Source organism: Acipenser ruthenus, chromosome 28 (assembly GCF_902713425.1).
Source record: "Acipenser ruthenus chromosome 28, fAciRut3.2 maternal haplotype, whole genome shotgun sequence".
Classification (NCBI taxonomy): Eukaryota; Metazoa; Chordata; class Actinopteri; order Acipenseriformes; family Acipenseridae; genus Acipenser; species Acipenser ruthenus.
This window is the reverse complement of record NC_081216.1, coordinates 17360180-17381618: the sequence shown is the minus strand read 5'-3', so window position 1 is coordinate 17381618 and position 21439 is coordinate 17360180. Positions and strand designations below refer to the sequence as shown.

At 38.7% G+C, this 21439-nt stretch overlaps 1 protein-coding gene across 15 annotated transcripts in view; it reads left to right on the top strand.

Annotated features, from left to right (window-relative positions):
* Positions 1–720: 720 nt before the first annotated feature.
* LOC117435165 (serine/threonine-protein kinase BRSK2) overlaps positions 721–21439 on the top strand; it is a 222016-nt gene continuing 201297 nt past the window's right edge. For 5 of the 15 annotated variants that reach the window (XM_059002912.1, XM_059002911.1, XM_059002908.1 and 2 more), the window contains exon 1: positions 722–1175. In XM_059002912.1, coding sequence (XP_058858895.1) covers positions 1082–1175 — 94 coding nt within the window. In that variant the 5' untranslated portion in view covers positions 722–1081. Of the gene's footprint in view, positions 1176–21439 lie in introns of all 15 variants that reach the window. The other 10 variants (XM_059002919.1, XM_034058173.3, XM_034058179.3 and 7 more) reach the window with 4 other exon arrangements.

The following is a 21439-nucleotide window of genomic DNA, read 5'->3' as shown; positions in this document are numbered from 1 at the left end:
ATGACTATAGACTGTCATACCTGAATATGCATTCAATACTTCAGCTCAAGACTTATATTTAAACTGCTATGTTGTATGTATAAGGAATTTTGAAAAAAAAAAAGCAAGCTTTAGAGAATGTAAACAATATCGACTGTCCCCTGTGTCTGCCTTATGGACACAAGAATAAGTGCGAGGAACATGCTAGGACATGGGGAACCATAACATGTTAAATACAAAAACTATGCAAGGATGACACAAGGCTAAGGAATGGTTTGATGCATACCTTGCACAAAATGTGCACAATCCTTGCAGCTTTTTTTCTAAACTAACATCTTGTAGACTGGGATCCATGCATTGCTTGCATCATCAAGGTACAGTATGGTACAGTATAACCATGGCATTTTTGTGCAATGTATGCATGAAATAATTATTTATCCTTGTGTCATCCTTGTATAGTTTTTGCTCTAAACTTGATCCGAACATGATGTTTTGTTTTTTGGCATGTTTAAGTGCTTAGACGGCTGAAGTATAGTAATGTTCTTAACAGAAAATGTATTGAACATGCACAGTATTAAAAAGACATACTACCTAATGGTTTAAATTACTTGCATTTTACCTGAAAAAATAAACAATATCAATCATGTAATATTATTTATTTTGTGTGTGTGTGTGTTTACTGCAACAAGAAGACATTCTAACCTAATTCTATAGTATGATCAGTTGCAAATGCGTTCTGTTTGGTCGGCTTCCGTGTCAATCAGCGACGACGGCTTGGGATCTTCCTGTCTGAACTCGCCGCTGTGTGTGGAGTGCTCTGCAGCTCCGATAGAGGCAGAGCTAAGGCGTGAAGGTCCCCCTCCTAGCACAATGGTCTTAGGATTTTAGACTAGAGCGTTCGCGTCCCTACACTGCAAAGGAGGAAAGAGAGTCGTTCCCATTCGGCGAGACTGCGAGAGGAAACAGGTGCTGGGGAATTATAGCAACACAATAAAGAAATTCTTCAGGACCTTCAGAGAAATTGAAAAGGATTTAAAACATTGCATTATTCTCTGAATATAGGCACAATAAAACATAAGAAATCCTTATCACAGAAAGCAAAATGTCATTGTCGGGGAGAGACATCAGCGGAGCTCAGCATGCCCAATGTGTTGGACCGTATCGCCTTGAAAAAACGTTGGGGAAAGGACAGACAGGTCGGTTCTCCTAAATATGTTTCATTGGCATCACATCATGGAATTGTTTGTTTTTTGTTATTGTTGTTGGAATAAAAGTCGCCGGTGCAGTTGTTATAGCATTTGTTTCTCGATGCATTTAAAACGAAGCACGTTGGTTATTATTATTGTTTGTATTATTGTTATCATTGTGATAACTAGAAGTGAATTTTAAAGTATTAATATTATTGCTATTTGGTCTCTCAACGGGACGGGTGGTTTACATTAATCTCATTTTCTTGATTTATTTATTTTTGTGGTGGTACTGCTTGATTTATCTCATGGATGTGTTTTGCTTTATGGAATAATTTACGATTGTGGTCTATCTGGTTTTAAAGTGTTTGTAAACTTGTCAATGTTTCGTTAAAAAAAAAAAAAACGCTTAGTAACGTATGCTGGCTATGGTGGTAATCTGGGCTGACGATAGTTACCTTGTGTTATCATTCATAACTCCTATATAGTACAAAGGTTTTTAAAACAAGATATATTTTAATATAGCAGTAGACGTTACGTAACACTAATGGAAATGTGTATTTTATTAATGTTGTTGATAAGAGTTAAAGGAAAGTGGTGTAAAATTACACAGCATAATGAGATGGCAGGTGCGGGTTCATTAGCAATTATTGTTTAAAGATCGAAGGCACATATACAGCCCTGTTTCTTTTCTTTTTGTAAAACAAACAAAAAAGGGAATTTCGTATAGGAAACCTATGTGCACTGATTCCTGTTGTGAAGTACTGTAAAAGCAAGTTTTGTTTTTTCTGCTTCTGCGTCGGTAATTGACATCTCGTCAGTGCAACACAAATGGCACACACTATCGCACAAGAACTGTGTTGTGTGTGTTTAAAATGGTCTTGGCTAATGATGTAAAATTCGAGTGCGTTGGTGACGGCTAAGGAGCAATATATACTATCGCTCCGAACACTGGCAGATGCATAAGTGATGCAACATTCATTGTGCAGCCCAAAAACAGCACCGAGTTGCAGGGTGTTTTTGCCCATCTGTTGTCTAAAAAAGCTACAACATAGGCGTTACCTTCCCTCACACAGCTGCCGCTGCCGAGCTCGTTTGCTGTGTGGTTACAAAATCTGCAGTCCCCAATTTTATAAGAGGGATTTAGTGCCAGAGCCCCGACTGCACCGGAACATCAATACCGCCTATTCTAAAAACAAAAGCAAAACAACTTTACTGTGAATCATATATTGAAATACTATCTCGCCGGTTTAGCATTGATTTATTTTCCATGGCGCTCTTGTGGTTTTTATTGTATTCACCGGCACATGCAGGTATTTCCAAGCAGTCATTAGCTGCCTGACAGTAGCAGATGCACACTACTTAAATACGGTCACTGGTCTGGACACAATGCAATCAATCATTAAAGAAATTATTATTATTATTATTATTATTATTATTATTGGTGGTGTAGGTTTATTTATCTCATTCACAGTGTAAGCGTCTATTTTCTCCTTTAAAAATGCATTTAATCTCAAGGCATTCTTCATAGAGTTTGCCTACTGGTATTTATCCAGAAATATTATCAATGAGGCTTGTTCAAATATTTGTCTTGAGTGCCTGCAAGCTTTTTTTTTATTATTTGCCTGTCCATCTTTTAAATTGTTATACATGTATATAAATATCCAGGTTCTCCTGACTGGAGAGGTCTGCCACTTGTGAACATGTTAAACGTGCCATGTAGAGGAGGTGGGGGTGGGGTTCTCCATGTTCTGTGGTTTTATTGACCCATCAGTGCTGATTGCTTCCTCTGCTTTGTTAAACCGGAGCCTGTTATTTATAGAAGACGGAGATGCCTATTCCACTACAATGCTGCACTTCCATTATGTGATTAAGCAAACACGTGTACGCAGCCAGTAGCTGCAGATTTAATCCCAAAGTCAGAGGCGCCACCCTAAGAGTTTTCCCTTAGACCCTGGACACAGTGTGCTGGATGGGATAGTGACCATTGTAGTTCGAATAGATGTGAACGTGGAATGCTGTCAGTGAGTCGCTCTTGGACGCATAGCATGGATTCAATTAAATGACCCTTCCTGGTTTAGGAGAAGGTCATGTGTTCCAGAAGGTTACATGTACTGGTTCTTGTTTCCCCCTCAAGCATTTTTGATCAAGTTATTTTAAAGGTTGCCAAACAGAGGTATTGAACACCTGGACCATATGAGCTGGTCATATGGGCAGACCTGCGCTGCTTGGAGCAAGCGCAGCAGGGGGGGTTATTTTCAATTCAAACTTTAGCATCATTGAGATGCAGCATCTTTTTTTTTTTTTTTTCAAGAGGTTCCTGGGACAGCAAGCAAATCTAACCGGCTCTCAAGTTTAACTAACTGGTTTGACTGCCTAACCCATTGCAGTGGTCTAGTCCAACCCCTTGACTACGCTGTTGGTCAAGCAAGTCTACTCTATCAATGAGTCAGTTTCATCTGAGATGCTGTTTTAAGGTTACTTCCACTGAGAATAGCCACAGATGTTTCCCCTGCTACAGTATCTTCTGGTGTTTGTGTACCGTACCGTACTGTAATGATTAGATGTTGTACAGCAGATTGTGTTTATAGTGCTGATCCTCTGTTTAGATCTCCTAGGGCAATCTGCAATTGAGCACTTTAAAATAACTACAAGTTATATAAATCCAGCAGTAACGGTGTCTGTTTGACTGAATAGTTAATCATGTATCTACGTTAAACCTGGATAAACAAACATCTTCCCCATTATCTATTAAATTCTCTCTTCCTTCAGCCCGCCTGATGGTTTAAATGATCTGTACGTTGTACTGTAGACTACGCTGACTAATCCGGACTACTAACCACTTCACTGCGGTGTAAATGATAATGTAGCTTACATTTATTTTAGTTCCAGTCCTTTATCTGTGGCTTACACAATTTAATACAGTTGCTTCATGAACAGTCACTTACGGGAAGCTGATTAGAAATCAATAGAAAAAAAGGGCAAGCAGGTTTAGAAAATCCCTGCTATCTCATCCAGTGGCCATGCTGGTCCTGATAATGGAATCTGCACAGGTGGGGATTCCATTGCCCGGTGTGTGCGTTTGCACTGCAGTAAGTTTGTATTCAGAATGGGACAGCTGCAGTGATTGGCTCCTTCTGTCTGTGTCACAGTAGTACCAGTTCTCTAGGTTGCAGCCTGTTCCCTCCACTGTGTAATGGGTTTTCTGACATGTTGCTCTTGTGCTGGAAGTAGAAGGTGGTGGTTGTTCTGCATTACTCTGGGTGACTTTAATGTAGCTTTTCTTGGCTCTTAGGCTTAAACACTGGCAAATTATTGGTGCATGCTAGTGTATTGCTTCTGCTACTTTTCTTTCTTGGCATTGTAATTCTAAGAAATCAACCAATAGTTACCAAAGTTCCAGTACATCTTATCTTGTGTACAGATGTCATCCTGTGCATTTTTAAAAAAACAAATGCTTTTTAGGTTTACTAGCAGTTCCCGAGTACCATCTTTTGTTTTTGTGAGTAAGGTAACACATTGTTCAGGATGCCTCCTTTTTTATTTTATTTTATTTATTTATTTTATTTTATATAAGAGATGTAATTTTGCTGCATTTGAGCAGTCAGAACCAACACTGTACAAGATGATATCTCCTACAATGAATAACATCATGGGGGATTGGGGGTGAATCTGGGTCATTTTAAATCAGGTTGAATTGGTTCATTTAAATGATTTAGAACATTGCTACAGACAGATTAAAAAGTGCCATACTGTAGTTGCCCACTCATGGCCCAAGATCATGAAATCCACTTGCTGCTAGTAGTCACAATAGCCTGTTGTTCAAAAGCCAGTTGCAAGGCATGTAAACAGCACTGAAACCCTTGAGAGAATTTTTTTTTTAAAGATGTTTAAAGTCTTGAAAGATTATGGTTACCAAGGTTATGAGTTAGATATTATTTAACGAACAGTGTTAATCTGACCTGACCTCTTATTGATGACTTCACCACATACTGTAGCATCCTTTTTTGGCCACGTTTAGGAAGCCATCTGTTAGGGTTATGTGCATCTGTTTGTTCCCCATTCACCTTTTGGCTCTACTGTTCTCTTGTGGAAACACTAAAATTGATGCGCCAAAGGGTGAACGATATTGAATTGTTTTCTTTATTTATACTAAGAACTGAAGTCAGCTTTTTTTGGTGACCTAGTTAGATGCCAAGTGATGTCAACTTGTTATACCTTCCAGTACACACAGAGTTATGGCAGACTGGGGTGTGTGTACATTTTAATTATGCTACTGAGATCAGAGACAAAGGGCATTCCAGCTCAAGTGGACCAAATTTCAGAGGCGTTTTCTCCACTTGTGGAAGACAATACTAAACCATTTATATTTGAGAAAATGGTGCCAGGGCAGGTGTTGTTTGCATACAAAAGAAGAGCTGTATAACTCATGCCACACATGTCCTGAGGGTGTTAAAAATTCTCATTTTGATCACCTTTGACCATATATCCATGTGTTGGATGACATAAACACATATTTTATCATTATAACTCTTTCAGTCCTGGTGGGACTGCCGTATGTTAACATATGCCATTGGAAATCACGTTGGAACCTCACGGGACTCCTAGGTCCCAGTCTCTGAGGTAGCGTATAAATATATGCACACATTTTGTCCTGTTCTCATGTATACCTAATAAAGGAGTTTCTTCTTCAGCGCAACGAATATATAATTCAGGACTGAAAGGGTTAATACATGACATTAGTTATTGGTGTAAGAGGTCAAGCAACCCGCCATTACACCGCTTGCAGGTTATTATTATTATTATTATTATTTAATAATAATAATAATAATAATAATAATAATAATATTTGTTTTGATCCATATGAATAATGAGCTTTCACCCATTTTTTAACCCATGACACCGCTTTCAGTGGACTTCACTCCTATGTAGCACAAACCCTGGCTGATCTAGTGGAAACTCTGCTCTTGCTCTCTTGTTTCATCTGTTCTCCTGTATAAAAGGGGCTTCTCTGAAAGCTGCTGCTCTGTGTTTCTGCAGGCAGTGCTGGGAGGCTGGTTGTGTAAAAGGTGCAGTAGATCTAGAAGCTGACTGTTGCTGATATTGCCCCTTGTGAAAAGCCTGGTATTTAACACAGAGAAGAGCAGTTGTAGACAGGCTGGCAACATACAGTAAGGATCTAGCCAAGACCACCTCCAGAAGGCAATTGCCACCCACCCTTTTCAATATCAAAATAAAAGGGACATTTCAGGAACATACTGTGTTGAGCTAGGCTGTTTTCACCCAATGTGATGCAGCTATAGAGGGACCAGCATGAGGTTGTTCACAAGCCCTTTACCTTTGGAGGACTTTGTTCCAATCAGTCTTCAGTGAAATTAGTTTCGTGGCCTTGGTCCTCAGAACACACTGGATGCTAGTTCACAAGTCACATAATTAATTCAGTTGGATGGAGATAGTTAGCAGTCTGACAAGGGCCTGTGGGTAAAGACAGGGCTACAGCTGGGCTAGCAGAGTATCACCTTTTAAGTTTAGTTAAATTATGTAGTAATGCTAAAATAAATTATATATATTTTTTTGTCAAGATATACATTTATTTTCGTATCACTACATATTCTACCATATGTTAAAATATTGTTGATGTGTTTTATATAGTTATGGATGATCTATCAGTTACATTTTAGAAAAAGCAATTATCATCCATACAGTATTGCTTCCCTAATGTACAGTCCAGGTCCTTCTGGAAACAGGAGTGAAGTGGTGACAGCCAGCGCAACTTCCTGTGTTTCTGTGAGGAGACCCAGATTCAGGTCAAGGGCAGACATACAGGCATACAGCTTATTTTTCTTTTCTTTTTTTGAGGAGAAATTTGATCCGTTTGCAGTTTCTTTTAATAGGGAAATTCAGACATAAATAATTGTACTACGACATAACAGCAACTGCATGTATGTGTGTTTGTAAACTGAAATCGTAGTGGCCTGAATTCAAGTGAACACAGGCATACAACTATTCCACTTGATTATTTGGTAGAATGATAGGCTGCTCCTTCTAATTGCTTTTAAAAAGAAAAAATATTAAACATAAAAACAACCATGAGAAGCTTCACTATCAAATTACCTCTTGGTCTCTGTGGTTCTTATTGTACTGTAGTTGTATTTGCTAAACTAGTCCCAACATGTAAAGGTCTCTTCATATCTAACTTTCTTGATCTCTGTTTTTCTTTTGGCAATGAAAGATGTTATTGAAGTGCTGGTTTTCTGAGTGTCACTGGCTTTTTGGTGTTTTTGTGATCTCTCTCTTACCACAATCACAATTCTTGCTCCCATGTCCCATTAAAAGCAGTCCTGCATTGTTTACAGAAAGTACTCCTTTTTCCAACGTTGCTTGGGATTATGTGAGAATATTTTGTGGCCCAAGAAGCTTGAAATTTGCATCAATATTTTTTTTTTTTTTTTACCGGATGAGGAGGGCTTATCGCACGTGCAGCCATTGCAGATAGCTAAGGATGTGAGCTTGCCTCAGGCACTGAATGAATGCATGCCTGCCTGCCACTATGCTAAACCCTGCTGGATACAGGCGGAGATTGCAATAACCACAGACCGTACATGACACGGTATCCATTATTTTAGTAGATGAAATGTTAGCGAGAAAATGACTTTTTGAAAGGTATGCTGACTTAACGGGGTTTAACAGCAGAGTTCTGAGCAAAATACAGGAGAAAATACGGGAGTTGTCTGGGGGATGTGTTCAAAAAACGGGACAGTCCCGGCAAATAAGATCTGCTGTACAAAGAGGGAGACTGGTTTGAAGCCTGGCTCAGCCGACTCACTGATTCCATTGACTTCCATTGACTCTACAGTAGGTCCCCACCTAGCTGTAAACCTTGTAACCTGCCAGTTCTTAGTATATATGTGTGTGTGTGTGTAGTATGTATGTATGTATGTGTATATATATATATATATATATATATATATATAATATATATATATATATATATATATATATATATATATATATATATATATATATATATATATATATATATATATATATATATATATATATATATATTTATTTATATTTAAAGGGAATGCCCCTACAGCTGAAACTACCAGTGAGCATGTATTGGGTTATACATACTGTGTATATGGAATAAACTAGAGATACCAATGAACTTCAGTTACAAATTGAACATGATTGTGGGACATTGCAGCTTAAAGCACTGGTCACGCTTGCCACAAATGTTTAGAAATTATTTCTCTAAAATGATTAATTTACCCATTTATGCTCAGCAAATTTACTGTATTTAAAATCAATATTGTGCTGCATTCATTTCTTGAGCTTTTAATACAAGCTTGATTCTATTAAGTATAGATCGGCGGACGTTCTCGATAAGGCAATAGTCCGTTTTTACACATTCGACACAGCTTCCAGTCACCCAGATGTGTTCTGTCATAAATTAGGACTCTGGACAACCCATGACAAGCACCATACGGTATGTAGCTGTATCTATTATTGTAGCCTGTATGGTATGTAAACATGAAGGATTATAAACTGTAAATGTGAAGAATATAATACAATTTATGTAAACGCTTGTTGTTGCTTAGATAAACTTAACAGTACAATTTATGGAGAAGTATAACGTTAGTGTAATTCCAGGTTTTGGAGGATGAATTACAATAGTGTTTCACTTTTGTTTTTTTGCTCCAGTTGAAAAACTGATTCCTTTACAATAACATGTGTTACCCGTAGATTGGGCCTGCATAAAAAAACACAATAATTGGAACTTAATTGGATGCTTCTTTATCCCGTCAGCCTTAACAAGTTTATTCCAAGCAGCTCGCAAAAATATACATACCTAGTACTGTACAAGACTCTCAGCAAGTTTTGCGCTGATTTCACTGATCCTAATAGAAACCTGGCTCATTGGTTACTGGAATCTCAGGATGATATTTAGCATCGCTGGCTCACTGTTTCAGCCATTCCACTCCACTGCAGATATAATGAACTAATTTACTACTTTGGGACCCAGATAGAGGTTTCAATTGTTAAGAATATGGTTTGAGAAAGACCTGGACTGGAAGGGCCTGATGGGTTTAGACTAATGGTTTTGAAGAGCTAAACAGTAGTTTTAAACATGCATTGTTTTCCAGTGCACATACTATACAGAGACTTTAGGGAAATCGCTTTAGCTACACACAGTTTGAAGTCTATGTTCATCACCAGACTGCAATACAAATAAAATTAAAAAATTAAGTAGGTTGTTTAAGAATGATCCAAACATTAAACGTTTTGAATTGTGTCTAGTAGTTATTAGAAATGTGCATGTGAAATGCTGGCCTTTGTGTCTTATACACCTTAATACTTCATTTATTTTAAACCATATCGCTTCTTGTTACCGGTGATTGGAGTCATTACCAATATTCCAAATAAGTTGACGTTTAAACATGTCAAAGTGGAACCGTTTAGAAAACTAAACACAATTCTTACAGCCCTATTCTGTTCTGTTTCTATGGTGATTAAAGTTTATCACAGTATATTTTGCAATGAATTTTTTTCCCATGGTTATACTATGCATTTACCATAGTTGACCTTAGTTTGCCATGTTTATTAATATAACTTAACCATGCGTTACCATGCTTTCACTATGCTTTATTAAACTTTGCTATGCTTTTATTATGGGAAATTTTTACAAGGGTAAAGTTACTTGGTTCTCATCACAGCGTTGCCATCTGGTTACTGCAGCCACTGTGTCTCCGCCAAGCTGCATCAGACCTAACAGAATCATCTTCACCATTGTGACAAGGGCCTTCCTTGAGTGTTCCAGGCCCCGTCGACTCCCAGGGGCTGCTGTCTAATGAGACAAGCTAGTACCTGGATGAGGAGAGCATAGGGTTCAGAGGCAGCAACAAGGAATCCGGTGCAGAGAGTGGTTTTCAAGTTGTGCTTATGAAGCTGCATGTAAATGCATTTAAGGGATCACCTATTTCCCTTGCTTGTTTTTTCTGCCTCTTCATCTCAAGGGTTCTTGCCATGTACAAACCCATTCACCCCTACAGTGCAAATAGAAACTGGCCCTTAAAGACGAACGAAGGGCCCTCGGAAATCTCTCAAGCCTGTCGGTCTACCGGTATATGAAGTGCAAATTTAAAATCTCCATTTAAGCTGTAGTTATAAAGAGAACTTTATATGCAGAGATTGAAACTTCCATTGCAGAGCAGTTTAAGGTCTTGCTGTGAGTTTAGTAGACACTAGTCTACAGGCTTAAAAGTGTGTTTTTATGACTTATAATAAAGTCTATGTCCATTTCCTGGTTTTGTTGCATGTTGCAGCCAGTAAAGTAGGACAGAACCTATATCGGTTTATTAAGATTTTTAATAACCATTGGATGTTTTATATTCTCTGGTAGCTTGTACGCAGTAAATTACAATAAAAATAAAGCTGAATAAGTCTTTGCGATCCTAAATTAATTGCAGTTAATCATTTTTTACAAAGCAGGCCCTGTCCTCATTCAAGGCTTGCTGACCCAGTAGTAAGAGGCAATCGACTTGTGTGCAATAAAAGAAAAATTAAATTTGAGCCAAATTAAAATACGCAGTAGCTCCTTGTGGAGTAAAGAAAAGAAAAAGCAAGCATTTTGTTTGGTGTCATACATGCTCAGAACTATTTAATGTATCAAAGAGCTTTTTGTAGCCTTCAGGCTTATAAAAACTCAGAACTTTAGGCATCATGTAAATACTGGACTGGCTTAGTCTGGATTTCCCTGGCTGATTAAATGCAGAATGGAGAGTGTCTGCATCACATGAAAACATCAAGCGCTGCCTTGCTACAGGTAAAAACACCTGCTATATCTGTTAAGGTGATAGTGTCAAGAAAACTCAAGGCACAAATCCAGTTAATTCACAGTTAAGCCATATTTCACGGTTTGTTCAGGAGCTAGATATTGACATAGAGGAAAAACATCAATATTAATCAATTGTGTATTTATTTTAAATGAAAGTTTAGAGCAGACCACAGTGGTGATGTACAAGTTGATAATAAAAATGCACTTTATTGTAAACTTACACCATATTGTAACTATTCATGTGTTCATAGAAATCTGGATAAAACTTAAACTTTAGATACTGTTGTTAAAACGATTACTGTGTGCTCATAAAAATAGCTTTTTAATTTGGAAGAAGATCTTTGAGTCATGTGCCAGGACGATCGACTCACTGGTACTCTACTCCAGCCCATTGATAATCTGTCTATCGCAGATGGGTACCTGCTCTGCAGTCCATATAGCCAGGATATTACCTGTGCCTCTCAGCTCAGTGAATCACAGGTGAGTCAGGCATTGGAAAGAACGGAACTGGTGTAGGTGCTTATATTGCCAATTGTAGAAGTTGCAACTGTGGGTCAGTTTGTTACAAAGGTGGGCTATTTTAATGTTTGATGAGACTATGCTTGTGAAGATTCTGTTCAGCACGCCATGCAGTTTGCTTTCCAAAGGCTGTTTGGTATTTTTCCTGTCCTGGATTGCTTGTGAAGCTGCTACCAGAACTGCCACAGCTCCAAACAGGTTGAGATGATGGAAAACCCCAGGCTTTATTTCCAGTGTATGCTGCTCCATCTCTGAAGTCATTAATGTTTCTCCTTGTTCAGCAGTATTCCCCTGATTTTATACTGTAGACATGAAAAAGAGGGCATCCGTGAAAGACAAAAAGAGCCTCCGTTCTTTGCTAGGAGTGAGATTTCATTGCCAAAGCCCTGTAAGCTGTGGCCCCAGGCCAGCAGCATTTTGCTATAAATATTAACAGTGATTGCAGTGATTTGCATGGCTGTGATTATTTAAGGTGGTATTTGGTAAATTATAGTGGAACGTAATAGAATAAGGTTTTTATTTTTATATTAATATAATGGAGTCTCGTCAATTGATCTAAACTGCCATCTACATTCCATCATTGTTTAAATAATTAAAGGGTAATTTGAAAAATCTTTTAACAGTGTGTTTGTGTGTGTTACATCGCAAGTAAAACAAATACATGTTTTGGTCACAGACACATTACTGTACCATATGGTAGATTTTGAATGTTTAATCTGCTTCTTTCTGCACCCCCCCCCCCCCCCCCCCCCCCCCAAAGGTATACCTGAGTGAGGCCAGGGAGTCACTGCAGGCCTCAAAGTACCAGGCTTGTGAAATCAGTGGTGTGCTTGCTTGATAAATCGGCAGTACTGTACAGGGTTTTCAATTCGTTTTAAGGTATGTGGCACTTACAAGATAGTAAGATCTCATAGTGGCGCGTTGCGCAGAGGGGGGGAGTGTGGGAGGGGATTGAAATGGGATTTTGAAAAAAGGGATTAAAATGGTGCATTCTGGTGCAGTTGTGGATGGTTTATGCATGTGCTAGACTAGTAGTGGTCTGCTTGTAGTGTCTGATAAAGTACTCCTTTAGTGCAATGAAGGAATTTTATTTCAGCACTGCTTACAGCAAGGCAAGATCAACAAAAAGAAAAACTGACTTTTGGCGCATCAAGGCCCCTGCAGTACAAGACTAGCCGCAAGTATTTCTGTGGCTTCTGTTTTCACCTTTCTGGTCAGTTTTAGAAGTAAACTTTGTTTTCCCTGCAACAACTGACCCTGCTTTCATACAAAACTCACGCCACAATACTGTTTTATGGTAGAACGTTCGCATGGGGTTTAGAAGGTCAAGAGTTCAAATGGCGCAGGCAATGTTTGCTGAGGATGACGTCAGCATAATTACAGTATTGGAACACTTGTTTCTGTTTTAAACCATGCCTTGAGAGAATGTAAACAAACCAGAAAGCCAACAGAAATAGACGTGGAATTCTAAACTCAGTAAAAAAAAAATTCAATATTACTCCATAGTCTACCACTGAGTGCTTTGTAGTTTGGTAAACCTATGGAAGTAGGTCCTCTGCCAAATTTAGAAAATATTTCTTTACTAATGCTCTTTACTGTAATAAGAACAAATTAAGAATAATTGTAATAGTAAAATAAAATCAGATTTTAGGAAAAAGTCTTGAAATAGGAACAAAATAATTTTGGCAGCATAGTGAACATTTAACAAAGGATCATCATAATTATAAATTGCACACAGAGTCCGTTTTTCCCTTGAGGTCTTATTAAATCCCAAAATGCATTTTGTGATTTCTCCTTTTATTATGTATTTGGAGAGGAACATGGACTAATGTAGGGGGCTTATGTTAATGGACTGATGATGATATTGCCATCCTGAACAATAGATTCTGCCTCACACGTGTCTCAACCCTGAATACACTAGCACTGATTCCATTGAGGGGCCCCTTCCCCCTTTGTATTGCCCAGATTTCAATAGAGGGACAAGATGGAAACGGAGAAGCTAGTTTCAGTGCTATCTGGTTATGTCTTTTAAGTTAGACAAGTCTAACAAGGAGGGAACGCCCACCTGCAAATACATACAGTATGAACTCCACCTTGTTGTTTATATGATGCAGTAAATTAATATAGAACTTATGCAATTTTATATTAAATACAAATGCCACACTGTGTTACATGATGCACATGCCTACAATAATTATCAGTGTCTGTAACCTGAGAAGGTTTGGAAACTTAACTGTGTTGTGAAAAGGAAAACAAAACAAAAAAACAATTGTTTCCCTATTTTGCCTTTATCTTGTCGTACACATGGGAAGGGTAAAGCCAGCCTGTGCAGTTACAAATGGAGTCCAGACGTTGGAGTGTATTTTAAATGTTATGATCGCGGAATAGCAAGTGCTGGGAGGTGTGCAGGCTTTTAATTCTTACTCTGTATACGGTTTGGTGTGTGTTTGGTTTTATTAGATGCGTGCTACCAGTTGCCAGTGTCTATACAAAGCTGTGATATTATGTGAAGTTAAACTGTATTACGTTGAAGCATCATATTTTTTCAAAATCTCAATTTCAATTACAAAATGGAAAACTCAATCGAATTAATTAATTAATTAATTAATTAATTAATTAATTAATTAATTAATTAATTAATTAATTAATTAATTTATTTATTTATTTATTTATTTATTTATTTATTTTTTAAAATCCCAACATCATGGGTTATAGCCCTTGTCCCACTTTTAGGGTTTTTGTCTACAACCACTTGATAGGCACAAGTTATTGGCAGTATCAGAATATGGGGATAATGGGAAATGTCTGCTTTTATGTACAGTATGTCACACAAGTTTATTGAATAGTGCTCTATCCATATGTATAGTTTTTACACTTCTTCTATTTTTACATTTACATACAGCGAATGTAACTCAATTTGATCTACTTTTCCATGTTCCTTATGATAATACTTTTGTCATTACAGCTGTGGTGGGGAATGTATGGATGTACAGACATATATTGTTGCTTTGACCCTAACCATACAGTTGCCTGATCCTTGATAAGAAACTAATATGTCATTTGGCAACTTGGTTATTAATGAGTAGTTGGCCTTACCCAGGAAAGGCATTACTGGTATTCACTTTCTATTTTCAGTGTAAATTGAGACTGGGAATTCCTGTGGCTGTTCCAAATCGATTTAGCTGTATTCTGGATACAGGTAGCCTCTTGTCATAGGATGCACCAATTCAAGGATCAATGTCTATAGCTTTTTAACTCCTATTCGTCTCAAATTTGATTGAGCTTGCACATTTTTACAGTGTTTGTATAAGCCAGCAATCTGACTGCACCACAGGCAGGGCAAAAGTCTGCCCTGCCTCTTCATATTTCCTAATGTACTACAGTATATGCCCCTGTCTGTGTTGTAGTGATTTTCCTTTGTTTGCTGTTCCCAGTGTGTGTGTGTGTTTTTTCTCTCTGTTTTGTATTGCGGTTTTCAGAACACGTGCGGATGCCTCCAAGTCAGACTCCAGTCAGTTCTCATTTCTTGCTGTGCATTCTGATTTTCATTCTTCACCACTATGCAGCTTTTATCAAAGTCAACAGCCAGGCAAGACTGAAGTACAGTAGGTATTCACTGTTTCTCTCTCGGTGTTGAATGGTGGCTCTCTGTAGCTGCCAGAGCTTAAAATTAGAGGAGCGTGTGGGTGTGTGTGCTAGGTTGGGAGTCAGGGGGTGACCCAGTACTGTACTGTAGCAATTGGAGACATCAGAACTTTGTAGTATTCATACCTGCTGGACTCTGCTTAATCCTGACCAGAGCTACAAGTGGTTTGATGCGTCTATTTTTTAAAGGAGAAAAACTGCACGTTATTTTTCAAAACTCTAATGAAGCAACTGATATAATTTAAGCACTAATTAAGTTGTTTATTTCTAGTTTTGAGGCATTAAGGAACGTATTTGTCAGGTTTTTTTTTTTCCATTAAGAAATCTGCAGCACAGACCAAAACACAGTGTCTCAGTTATCAGCTGAAAAATAGCCTTGAGTGTCAGGTAGTTGTGAATGTGCAATGTACTATACTACGGAAAGTGTTTTGTGACTATCAGCAGTCACTGTGCTGTGGAACGGAGAGAAACATTTCATTTTGGGAGATTTTCACCTGTTCTGTTTTTTTTCCTGTTGTATTTGGGGACAAATCTACCAGATGGTTGGTTTTTGCTCATCCCTGGAAGCGGATTAATTTTTAGTGTGGCTGCTGCTGCGGCAGTGGCCAGAGGTTAGGCAGGATGAGCCTGTGGAGATTGAGATTAAATCATCAGAGAGAGAGAGAGAGAGAGAAAGAAAGTAAGTGGCACAGCAGTTCTGGGTCAGCATTTCCATTATTATTTAAATCCTCCAGGAGCTCCCTGTCCAAGAATCCTGGGAGAAGGCAGATAGGCTCGGAACCAGGTCAGTCCATATTCGACTGAACCCACACCTCAGTGTTGCAGTGGATATTTCCCAGTGAACCAAGCTGCTTTGAATTTGACCAGGACACGAAGGCAGTTTTGCACTGTTGGCCCACCACAATGGGCACTGAAATAGTAGAAAAATATAAATGTATCACGGCTGCTGTATTTGCCACTGACATTTAAAAAAAATAATGACATACAAATTAGCAAAGTGGCTGAGTGGATACAGGTGCAGGAGTGATGCAGTGTGTTAATGAAGCAGACAGAGATGGTTATAATCCAGTTTGGAAATGGTTTTATTGTTGTATCTTTTTTTTTTTTTTTTTTAATCCAGAACTTATTAGCCGTCTAATGATCACAAACAAGACAATTACAGACAAACAAACAAAACACTCATGATATGTCACAGGGTCTCTCACGGTCCTTTCAGGTTTCAAATTACAAACCCCCTTTTATGCCGTCACACATGACCCCTTGGTAAACGAGTGCAGCCACCCCTCCAATCTGCAACTGCCACGTCGTTTCCCTTCTGGGTCAGTGCATTAATGCAACGGAGTTCCCTTGAGCCCTGGGAAAGAACTGTCAGGCCAGCCCATCCGGGGAACTCTGTTCTCGCTGCTTAGCGCCCTCACAGGTTGGGAGGGAGATTTACTACCAAGAGTCATTGTATTTCTGTCACAATGTCCTACTAAAATACTGCACTATCCCACAATCCTGTTCAAGTGTATACTAAAATACTGGGGGAATCAGAAGGGACTTAACCGAATAGCAACAAATGTGCAGTGACAAGAAGTCAAGTAGGGCTGTGTTCGAAGGTTTGTTTGCTATCCAGGAATTCAAAGGTAGTTTTAAGCCTTTGAAGGTTCGCAGGTGGCAACCGTTTGACAATGTGTAAATACTGAATACCTAGTGTACAAGACAGTGTAAGAGAAGTGCTATGGTAGAATATGTTTGAAACATACAAAGTATATGCTAACACTAAGAATTTTAATTTTGAAAAACCGAGTACCATCCACCCCTCCCCCTCCAGCTCATGTTATTCAGAGGCAAACCGTCAGTTTCTTCATTTGCCATCTCGACAGCAAAGTGTTGTATAGCGTAAGCTGTATTGAAAGAAATGTTTTGAAACCCCTCTGCTGTTTGGATTTTTTTGTTACATGCCCAGATGACCAAAAAAAAAGTTGAATGCAAACTGTGCAAGCGACTGTTGATGTATCATGGAGGCACAACCAATCTCCGGGGTCACTTGAGAAGCGTCATATTATTATTAATATTTTTAGTTGTAGTAAAATGTGACTGATAACCTGCTTGGAACGGTGACTGTTTAATAAAGCTTTGTTTATGTCCGCTGCAGTCGATGCTGCTGCAATGCAAGCTTACTGTATATATCGCAGTTGCATGTAAATAAACAACATGTATTTTTATCTAAATTATAAAACATGATTTCTGTTTGCTATAACTTATTTTTAAACTAAATGTCAATGTTTTATTGCATTTATATGGATTACCTATAAAATAGGATTTTCAATCACATATAAACAAGTGCTGTAGCTATGGTGACATCACCAGTAGATTATGCAAATTAGTACCATCTAAGGTTCGAATCTGCCTTTGGTAATGTGTTCCGAACCTTCGAAGGTCAAAATGTACCCTTCATTGCAGCCCTACTTCCGAGTAATCCTTCTGAGAAAACAGGTGGTTACAATGAATCTGAGCTTTTGGGATTGAGTGACTGAGGGATTTGAACTCGGGACCCTGAGGTCGAAAGGTGAGGGGGAGGGATCCCCCCCCGCACAAAGATGAACAGAAATGTGCAGGCCAGTGATTAGAGGGGACGCTGACAGGTTTTCATTAAGAAGCCCATCCGTCAGGCAGCGGCTTGACTTCTGAAAAGCCGTTAATATGTTTTGCGATTGCCTTGGAGAGGAGGTGGGAGATGGGCTCTGGTGGTCAGAGATAAGAGTGAGCTATTGGGGCAAGCAAAGTATGGGGATGCAGCACGCAAGAGGGGGTCTATACATCAGCCTTTCAAGTCTCTCGTGGTATTTGGGTGCACCAGAGTAAATCTGTTCTGTACATTACCATATTCGGAATGTCAATGGCCTAGCAGTGTGTCTACAAAGCGGAAGGGCCATGAAGATTTAGTGCAGCATTGTGTTTACCTCACTGGATCCAAGCTTCACCTTTTCAGGGCACCTTGAAGCCAAAACTAATCAAAATAGAAATTGTAAACAATGAAAGAAATAGATGCGTGCAATCAGGCGGAACAATATTTATTTCCTTTGAAGTGCACTGTGACATTAGTGTTGGCTTAATTAAACTTTTAGACACACGCACTCCTAATTTTGCATACATTTTAATTTCTCAGCTAAAGAGTTAATTGAATCAGGACCTTTACCCTTTAAGGAGCTTTACAGAGACAAGCGTCATGTGGTATTTTGGTACACGTAGGACTTAATGCTGTTATTTGTCACGATGTTTTTAATTCTTTTTATTAGTAGCTGAAACACTACTTCTTATAACTGCATTTTTATCCCAAAACTCTAACCTTATGTAAACTAAGCCTGTCACAGTCCTGCAGAAAAACAAAAATAGTAGCCTGAATGAAGCATGGTTCCATAATTCACAGGTGAAAAGCTTGTCTTGCTTCATATTCGTCTACGGTACAGACAGAAAACTGCTTTTTTTCTTTTTTTTGTTTATTTATTGATTTTTGATTTGATGTATTATGTTCTGTAAATGCCTTTGTTTCCAGTGATAATTTGGCAACACGGTAATAGTTTTCTGTTTATTCCCCAAAGAAGGTGGAAAAGCCCGTTTTTCTAAATCAGCATAGAAAGTGGCAACACTTCAGAAAGAAAGGCCTTTGTCCTTGGCGGGAGTCACTCGGTTGTCTTTCAAAATAGAAGCTTCCTGTCGCCCAGGTCTAAGCCGCGATTGAGGGTATTAGACAAGAGCGCTGCCTTACCAAAGAGGGCCTGTCCACACGCTGAGAAAACAGCAGAGGGTAGCCCCTTTCCTTTCAGCGTGTGTGCACAAAAAGACAAACCCATCTGGCTCGTGAAGCCTAGGAGAACAGTGGGTAGACATTTCCAAGTCTTCAGTGGGTGGGTGTGATTACTCTTAACCCTTTCAGGATGCCTGTGTAGGATTATTTACAGACATCCCCTGATCTCCCCCTGATACTGTTCTGGCTAGGTTGTGATGTGGGTGGAGATAATGACAGTTCATATACGTAGTGTCTATTGGCAGTTCATATACGTTAGTGGATTGTTGTCTACATTGACCCATTGACCGTACAATTTGTTGTTCATGAGTGGTGAAGAGGCGTTGGTTGGCACTGGCTAACAGTCTGACAGAGCCTTCCATTCAGTCTTGGGTCTCTCTCAAGCAGAGACAGACAATTGTCCCGAATTGTGAGGTAGTTTTGTGATGGAGGCGGATGTCCACTGGGGGATAGGTTTCGAACAAACCCATGTCTCCCAGATATTAAATGCTCTAGCTGTGCCCCTATAGGTCACTTTTTTTTTTTTTTTTTTTTTTAATATCTTTACAAATTGCAAATAAGATAAAAACAATCGTGTGTGTGTACAAATAATGATGGTGGTTCCGAATTGAAATGGAAAAAGATGTGTTGATTTCTATCGTCTCCGTTCAGACTGTGAAAGCTTAAGCACCCTTCAAAGCCTCATTTGACTTTCAGATATCTTCTTGGAACACATATTTAACAACATTTACTGCGTGCTGTCTATAAATATACATCCAGAATCAGTCTGTTTTGTTGGTGGAGCTACCAGGTCTGCATTTTAAACAAAATACCACGGCAATCACAAAACATATCTTCCATGACCGTGAAATACTGGAAAATACAGAACATCTATTCTATTCTAGTTCTGCATATGTTTGACAAACCTACAAATAAGTGACTAATAAAAACCGATTCATAAAAACATGGAAACCACTAATCAGTAGTATGTATACTATTATACTGTATTTTAAGAAAGTTTTAGTTGTTACATATTGTATGCAGTATTAATGCTGTTGCGAATGCAGATCAGTTGTGCTATTCTTTAGAGCAGTGGTTCTCAAACTGGGGGGCGTGGACTGTATTTTTTTCATTTAATTTTTTTATTTATTTTAAATTACAGTGCACATCTTAAACTACGCTATACCGTATAACGGGCGGATACTTTGTTTGGGCTTTATTGGCTATTTTGATTGGATCGCCAATAATACTTCCACCAATCAGAGAGTTGCATACAATACTCTTAGCGATCCCGCCCTCTGGCAGACTGGTATGCAGAACAGGTTAAAGAAGCGCTGGACAAGGGGAATAATGTGCCAGATGTCAAAGTGGAGATGAGAATGGCAGTGATGAAGCCAGTTTGCTTGAAAACATTAAAAGTAAACCGGACATTTCCGTCAATGGATTTAAAAAATCTGGAATTGATCTTATGTGATCAGAAACCCAGAGGCACTGTAAATTACCTGCTACTGTAGAAGGACTGTTCTTTTTTATGTTAAGCATTTGTGTGTTTTTTTTGTTTTTTATACATTGTAGATACGGCTATTAATGCAGACATTGTGCAGGTATCACAAAGCCCAGAAACAAAATGTTAAAATGTTTTGCACCGTATAAAAATGAGCTGGTTATGCCAGTGCATAGTCTATTAACCAGTTTGAAATGATTTCGAAACAGATATAAGCATTTTCGTTTCAGCTTTATTGTTAAAGATTTCACAAGTGGCAATACTGCCCTTCAATTACTGCATGGCAGTACTTTGATCGTTCCACTGTGTTATGTTGTGAACCATAGTTTTAAAAGTGAGAGACAGCATCAAGTACCACAGACAAGACAAAGGGGGGCGCGGCCCAAAAACTTTGAGAACCACTGCTTTAGATTAACATTAAAAAAAAAAAAATAGTGGACTTACTTACGACTTTAACTAGCTGAAACCTGAACTGTTTGGATTTCATATTAATTCCATATCTCACAATTTGGGTTCTCCATAGAAGCAGAATGGGGGCAGCAGTGTGGAGTAGCGGTTAGAGCTCTGGACTCTTGACTGGAGGGTTGTTGGTTCAATCCCAGGTGGAGGACACTGCTGCTATACCCTTGAGCAAGGTACTTTACCTAGATTGCTCCAGTAAAAACCCAACTGTATAAATGTATGTACAAAATAATGTGGTATCTTGTAACAATTGTAAGTCGCACTGGTTAAAGTCGTCTGCTAAGAAACAAATAATAGTAATAATAATAATAATAATAATACAGTACCAGCGCCCCAGACTAGCTACAATATGGCTTACAGAAGCAATTGTAGGCCTGCTGCTTCACTTTAGCTAGATCAGCCTATTAGCCACACTTGGTATGTGGCTGTTGAAAAACACCAAGCGGAGCGCTTTGCTTGTTTAATTTACTGTAAAGTGATACATTTTGCTCTGTGACATGACTGCTGTGAAAGTGAGTGTTTCAAGCTTC